The sequence below is a fragment of the Gavialis gangeticus genome, unplaced genomic scaffold, assembly GCF_001723915.1.
Source record: "Gavialis gangeticus isolate Ggan-Ray unplaced genomic scaffold, GavGan_comp1, whole genome shotgun sequence".
Lineage (NCBI taxonomy): Eukaryota > Metazoa > Chordata > Crocodylia > Gavialidae > Gavialis > Gavialis gangeticus.
This window is the reverse complement of record NW_017729000.1, coordinates 20,121,442-20,129,179: the sequence shown is the minus strand read 5'-3', so window position 1 is coordinate 20,129,179 and position 7,738 is coordinate 20,121,442. Positions and strand designations below refer to the sequence as shown.

General features: G+C 41.0%; 1 protein-coding gene across 1 annotated transcript in view; it reads right to left on the bottom strand.

The window, feature by feature from the left end:
* The window catches only part of STK32A (serine/threonine kinase 32A), a 69,280-nt gene that overhangs the window by 23,846 nt on the left and 37,696 nt on the right, over positions 1-7,738 (bottom strand). The window contains exon 6 of the mRNA XM_019506386.1: positions 6,951-6,988. Coding sequence (XP_019361931.1) covers positions 6,951-6,988 — 38 coding nt within the window. The remainder of the gene's footprint in view (positions 1-6,950; positions 6,989-7,738) is intronic.

Genomic DNA, 7,738 nt, shown 5'->3' with positions numbered 1-7,738 from the left:
GGGGGTTGGGGTGGAGGAGGTCTGAGTAGAATGTATAGCACTATAACCCCTGAGTAGCAGTATAGCCCCAGACAAAAGAAGAGGCTACAGACAAAAGGTAAATAGTAAAATATTATTCCAGAAAATATCTTAGAATAAATGTCCTGGGATCAGAGCTTATTAGTTAACTCATCTGGCACCATTAGGAGCTGACAATTTTTAAGTTATTTGGCAAAGTAATTTTCTAGCATTTCTACAATTGTACTTTCTACCAACAGTCTGCCTGGTTTGACGCTGGAAAGTGTCTACGCTGATTGCTATAAATGCATCTCTGCTAACAGCTTTATTAAGACCAGATTGCTGTTTAGTGATCATTTGGGCTAGGGTCAGAAATTACATAGAAACTAGTATGAGTGATCAGTAACCGGTTCAAATCAGCAACAGAACAGAAGTTCAGTGTACATAAACTGCTTTCAATGGCTAAAACCAGTTTAAGATAAACTTGGATGTAGTATCAGACTTAACTGATTTAGGTTAAATTGGTTTATTGAACTTTTGTCCTAAATCTCCTCCAAATTCAAGTTAACTCATGGTCCCCCAGCATCCCAGGATGCTTTGCACCTCCTCCACAAACCCCCTCCTCGCAGGCTGGGTAGACTAGCCTTGGCTCAAGCTGTCTGCTCCAGCTGAGCAGGGAAGCATGCTCCAGGCACCTGGGCCATTGGAGGCACATGGCTGCATTTCCAGAATCAAGAGTGAATGTCTGTTCACTTGTTTATCAATTCAATCTATGAAGTTTCGACTAACCTGAGCAGATTGAATCAACTCAGACTTGGGCTTTTTGACTGTCTGTATGTAGCCTTGGTTGGGGTAATCCTGCCTGAGGCACTAACTTCTGAATGTTGTGAGGTTTCAAGTCCCTCTTGAAAGAAGAAAAGAAAACTCAAGGAACATTTGTCCCTCTAATCTGCTATCTGTATTGCCAGAAAACATGACTGAGCTGTCAGAGTTCATCTATCAGCCTCCGACTGATTGAGAGACAGTACATGTGTTACCCTTTCTGCTTTGATAGCCTTACAAAAACAGGCAGGCCACAATCCCCCACCCACTCGACTCTCAACAAAAAACCACAGCACCAAATCCTTGGAAAGCACTTGAAGGAAGATGCTGAGTACAGGCAAGACAAATGCATGGTCTTTTTCCCATCCTTTGTCAGCTTTCATTTTCTCTCTAACTCTCATCTCCTCTTTGAAGGAAATTACATTAATAAATATGAATGATAGAGGTTATTGTTATTATTCAGTCTTTCATATTCAAAGCAAGAACCCTTGCTCCTGTGGATGCATCATTTATTTTACATAATGGTATGTAACATTTATTTTCCATAATGCACATAATTGTGCATAATTTACACAAATCACAACTTTTCTAGAAACTTTTATCCACTGAAAAATGTGGACTGATCAGGGGAGAAATCAAATCGGAAGCGGGGTTCTGTGAAGCAAAGATGTCCCCTCTGTATCACTTGACATAACAATTCTGTCAAATGATGTCAATAAATTGTCTGAAGGAAAATATGTCACACAACTTGTCAGAAGCTGCATGCAGTTAGGTAAAATAACAATGGTTATGCTAGGAGAACTAGAATAGAGCAGAAAAGACATCACCTGCAGGGAGGCAGGAGTGAGAGGTTACAGTGTGCCCAAAATTTTCAAAACAATTCAGAATCTACAAATGAGGGCAGGTCCTCAAAAGAATGCAGCAAGTTGGGTGCTGAACTCTTTCAAAGAGCTGACCGGCAGACCTCGTGAAGATCTAGGCCTCAGCTCTCCTGAAAATGACTTTTAAATAAGAGTGACTGGTGAAAGAACGTAGCTTGCAACTATTAAAACTGTGCTGCATGTTAAAGCAAAGAACTTCACCTTTCAGTCGCATGTAACCATCCCATTATTACATAACAGTCCCTTTGCCCCTCTAATGCTTCTTTCACCCACAACATTTTAAGACAAAAAACCACTTTGATTAATTAACCCTCACAAAACTCCTTTGCTTTAACTATTACCATTATTGTAGAGAATTTGAAGTCAGAGACACCTAAGGTTAAGGACACTTACAATGCCCAGATTTAAATAACAAGTCAAACCAGAACCAGAAACCAGGAGGCTTGACAGCTAGTCCCATGCACTAACCACAACGCTCTCTACCAGTGTCCACTCTGATTGAGAAATAAATGTATTGGGCTGAATTGTACCCTTGGCTCGCATGCACTCTGCTTGAAGCCACGGTCAGTTGTACACGATTCCAAGACCAAGGAACCTCATGAGTACAAGGCAAAGGTTTTAAGAACTTAAACCTAATAATTCTAGCTAGTCTTCATGATTGCTAGCATAGTTCACATTACAGATAAAACTGAGAGTGATGTAACCAAGAAATAGTCTTATCGCCCGTACTAGGATCTACTTGGTTGTATACATATATGAATAGTATCTGTGATGGGACGGGATGAACAGTAACTGCCATAAAAAAACAAAATAAATACATGTAAACAGAGGCCATCACCACTGTCTCAGTTTGTTAGTGTAGTGAACTGAACAAATCTTTTTAAATGATTATCATGACTCCTGTGAAAGTACATTAATTGCATTCTGTCATTCTCAGATGAGCCTGTGGTGTCATTGATCCAAAAGCAACATGCTTGTAATTAAAAATGAAAGCATCTCATGATTGGAATGATCATTTAAGGATGTCCAAGTACTGCAGGATTTTTTTTTTCTATGCCCAACTTTTCCAACTCCCTTGAAGTCTAGTTGTTTCAGTGGAAGCAGAATCAGACCTGATTTATTAAACAGGGAGAAATGTATCCCCTATGCAAATAGCCTGTGCCATTTATGCCCCACTTAAGTCCTTATCTAGAATTATTTTGTGGAGTAACGTAGTGCTAATTCCATATAGGCTTGAATAAAAAAATCTGCAAAGAAAAGCACTATAAACAAGGATGACATGATACTCACAGGCTACCCAGAACTTCCTTGACCTAGTCAATGAGAGATATCGATGACAATTGCTTTGCCCTTGCTAACATGAACACTAGTCTCTTCTGGTACAAGCACACAGGGATGTTTGAGTGAAGTCACAGAAATACATTGCACAGCTGTAAAATTTGGCCAAAGGCTGAACTTGACTGAGTGGATGCCCCAGGCTAGACAGATGGCAAGCAAAGTGTAAGGAAATGCATTTAGGGCTAGAGTTTGAGGCTGGGAACCAAATACCTTTAAAAATCTAGCCCATAGGCTTTATTCAAGAGCCTACAACAATAAAAAAATCAACGTGAAAAAGGACAAAGCTTTCTTGGACTGCCTCTGGATAGGTTTTTTCATGAAGCTGGCAAAAAAAATATGACATGGAACAGACATCTGCAGCTCCAACCCAAAGGGAAGAAGACGTTGAAAAACAAACATAATTTACCAGCCTAAATATAGATACAGATGCTGCAAAAATAATTGCTCAGGGGAAAAGAAAAATTTGAACTGTAGGTAAAAAGCTTTCTGCACGCATGAATGGAATTACACACCTTAGCTACCGTGAAGGAAGACCCACAGGGAGAGGAAGAGAGCATAGAAAAGTCACAGCCAGAAGGACACTGAAGTCAAGGGCACAGCTGCAGAAAATAACTCTGAAGCCAACAAGTCATCGCCTTAAATCAGCTGAAACCTCAGACTGAATTAGAGAGCCTGGTCAAAACACTACTCTCCACTGCAGAGACATTGAGGACAGCTAAATGTTTCTGTAAAGTGGGTAGAAAAAAATCCCAAATTCAAGCACTGTTTGCCTCTGAGAAGTCTTCGGCCCAGGTTTGGCCCTAAGTTTGAGTGCTCAAACCTCCCTTTAAATTAACCATGGAGGATTGAAACCTGCAGTGTGGTAAATTTCCCTAATTTCATTAAAGGACATGGAAGTCTAGCACCTTGCTCAGACAGAGAAGGAAACCCCAGGGATTGGTCTGCATACAACCGAGAAAAATATAAAAACTGCTTAGACCCTATCATCATCCCAAATGGCACTTAGGGCATATCTATACTTCATGCTTCACTGCAGCACTCCCTAATGCAGTATTGAGGCAACGGAATATCAAAGTATCCCATCACTCTTGCAAGAGAGGATAACAATATTAGCTCGTGAGAAATGGACTTCACTGCCTGTGTGCAATCTAGCAAGAAAATGGACTAAAGGAATCCTTCTCTTGGCAGTAGTAAGTCACAGACTAAAGGAAATGGATCAAATATCCTGACGATGTCACCAGCAGTCTCAAATTCCTGGGAAAAATACCATATTAATTATTCATAGATGCTTAAACCAGAAGAAACCATTAGATTATCTATGGCCAGCGTTACACAGGAAGTCAGACTAGACTCTCACCTACACACCCCTGTATTGAGCCCCAAATCTTGCATTTGGCTAAAGCACGTCTTTCTCTGAAGGGCAGCCCTCAGAAGACAAGCATAATAAAATCCCTCAGGAGTTTGTGCCAATGCTGAATCATCTTCTTGTTAATTTTTTTTTTGTGCCTTATTTCTACTTTGGGTATATCTTGCTTTAACTTCTAGCCATTTATTCTTGTTATGTCTTTCTCTGCTAGCTCAAAGAGCTTCTCAGTACACAAGGAATTGAATTAAATCTTTCTGCATATATCAATTCATTTTAATGATACTTAATCTAGTTGGTTAAAAGGTTTCTTCTGAAACATTTCCACAATGAAAAATGGCTTTTTTGTTACAGCAGAAACAGGAAATGCTCAGGATGGCCATTTTGGAGAAGGTGGGCAGAGTGGCAAACGGAGGGAATATTTTTGAAGAAAATTCTTAACAACGAACAAAATTACAAAATTTTTTCCACAAAAATTGCTTGGTGCGGGGACTCTAACGGACTCTTATATCCATACTGGTGTGACCCTTCCAAAGTGAGCATTAAAACACAAGAAATAAATTAAATTGCATGAGCTGGTAAAAAATTTCTCTCTCCCTAGGCGGAGTTAGCTTGTGAGAAGAATAATTCTAATATAATAAAGGGCATAGTCCGTCTGTCTGTCTGTCCATAATGCTCTTGGAGCACTGTGATTGGTTACTGAAACAACCAATCAGAGTGCTCCAAGAGCATTATGGACAGGAGGTGGCAGTGCCACAGTGAAGCGCCACCATGATAGTGGGGACAGGGTGGGGAGGGCTGCCCCTCCCCCAGCCCTGCTCTCTGGAGGCAGCAGAGTGCCACTGTGACAGTGGGGATGGAGCAGGGGGGAGAGGCCAGCTGGCCTCACCCCCCAGCTCTACTCCTCGGAGCCAGTGGTGGTGCAGGGTGCTGGCAGGGGGGTGGGATGGAGGGGACAGTGGGGCAAGCTTCCCCTTCCCCCCTGCTCCTGGGAGGTGGCAGTGGCGGCAGTGCGGGGCGGGGGTTAGGGTTAGGGTTAGCAAGATTCCCACTCTCCCTCCATCTCCCCCTTCCCCTCTCCTCGTCATTCTTGATGGGCACTCAACCGAAACCAAATGCACCTTGAAATGTTACGGTAAGTTAATACATATAAGTAATCTAGAAAATATTGTACTTATGTGGATGTGTGAACTAAGCCAGATTCTTCTCGGGAACAAGTTCTGCTCAGTACAGTAAAAGGCACCTAGCAACTCTGGAGCCAGGCACAACTTCCTGAGGAATTTAAGCCATTCCTAGAATCCACAGGTTGGACACTATGACCATTTGTGCCACCTGAGGAACCGGGGCAGGTGAGGAGGGAAAGAGAGAGGAGAAAATCTGGCTTGCTGTATTATTTACATCCTTGGCAGAGAAGGAAGTCTACTGAGTAAGACAAGGGGAGATGTGCATTTTGCAAAGGAAGCCAGGAAAAGCTTTCCTGACAGTTCTTAAATAAATAATTACCCAGCACTTTGAAATTAGAGGTCGTATGCAAAACAGGTATAGTGTGGGCTCAGGTGGTGCCAGGCAAACCTAGTTACAAATGAGAACAATAGCAATTCTCTAGGAGTTTCAGCCTCTGTACAAAAAATGATCAAACCTTCTAAAGTGATAATGACTTTCATATATTCCATGGTCTCTGCAACAGCTTTTTTTCAATACAAGCAGCTTACTGCAATTGCTAATAAAGAGTTCTCACAAATGAGCCAGTTACATGGATTTGCAGCAGGTAATAAAGAGCATAAAGTACTTTTTTGACATCTTAAAAGCTAATAAATACCAGACAAGCCTTTGTTGGGAGTTTTGCCAGGGTTAAAAAAAAACTGCAGAGAGTAATGCAGGAATTCAGTTTGAGCCATAGCTCAGACAGAATCAAGTAACAACTCTAGTGATATCTGTATTATGCACATGCACACAATTAAATTAAAAGACATTAAGGCTGCTAAGTTCAGCACTTAAAAGTGAGAGGAAAGGGCAGAATTAAGATTTCCTGGTCAAAACTCATTCTGCTTGCTTGTATGCATTATCATGCAACTTTTCTGACATGATCTGGCATGAAAAAATTCAGCCCAAATGATTAGTCTAAGTTGTAAACAACTGAAAAGAAGGTCTCATAATAGAAAGTATCAGACAACATTAACTGCAGTCAGCAAAACCTGTGTATAATAATGACTTCCAGAGTAGTCACTAAATTGCAGTCACTGGTGGCGTTTAACGAAAGACTAGGTAAAATGGGACACTGATGCAGAAGACAGTCCGGTATCAGTGCAACACTACAGGACTTGCACTGTGTTGTGCAGGATGGTGCTACATAAGAAGCAGTTGAAGATGAGCAAAATTCAAAAGACAATTCCACTCTCGTATATCTTTACAATCTGTGCTGCCCTGTCTGTAATAGATGGGGCAGCACAAAAGACAATACAATTAAGACCACTCCTAATTTAGTCATGTACCTTGTGCTCCCAGGTTCACAAACATTACCAAATTACCACAAAACCATTGGTACTTACCATGTTCATCCAGTAAAATGTTGTCAGGTTTGATGTCCCTAGAAAAAGACAAAGAGAGGAGAAAAGGATGTCAACAAAGACTGGTGATATGCAGCAGAACTGCGGAAGCAAGATCTTTGTTATATTTGATGGCGAGTACAAACAAGCTCCTCAAGGCATTCTGCCTTGGAGACCTTCTGAGTGTGGTCCTTCCATATTACTTCCTCTGGGATGTGTAATTTGGATATAAATAAATGACAATAAACAAGGGAAGGAAAGATTATGATAACAGGGATATGACTCTTGGCTTTGGTTTGCCATGCCCTGAGCAAGTTAATACAACCAGGGTGCTGGAGGTTTTAGATCATCTGTTTATCACTGTCTGCACCAGTACTGTTCCTGGTGGACACTCAACTGTTTTGACAGGATTTGACCCCTGGCTGCCAATGCCCCTAAATTTCTATTTTTTTGGAAAGTGACTAATGAACAAGGATCCTGGTTTCCTCGTTAAAAATCCAAAATTCTCTCATTAAAAAACACCTCCAATCTGTGTTTTTTCCATGATTAAAATGAAACGCCACTATATATGTGGGTATCAGTTGAGCATAATGTTTTATTAATATATTTACCATTTTAAAGCAATTTGGAAGGCTACCAGTGCCTCAATCCTTATAATAAAATAAATTCTAAATATGTATATATTTTTACATTTGATTTTGGTTTTTTTATCATAGAAAATCACAGCTCTCCCCGCCCCCTTCACTCCCCAGGACACGGATCCAGCTGCAGGTGGTACCCGCCCCCCCCCC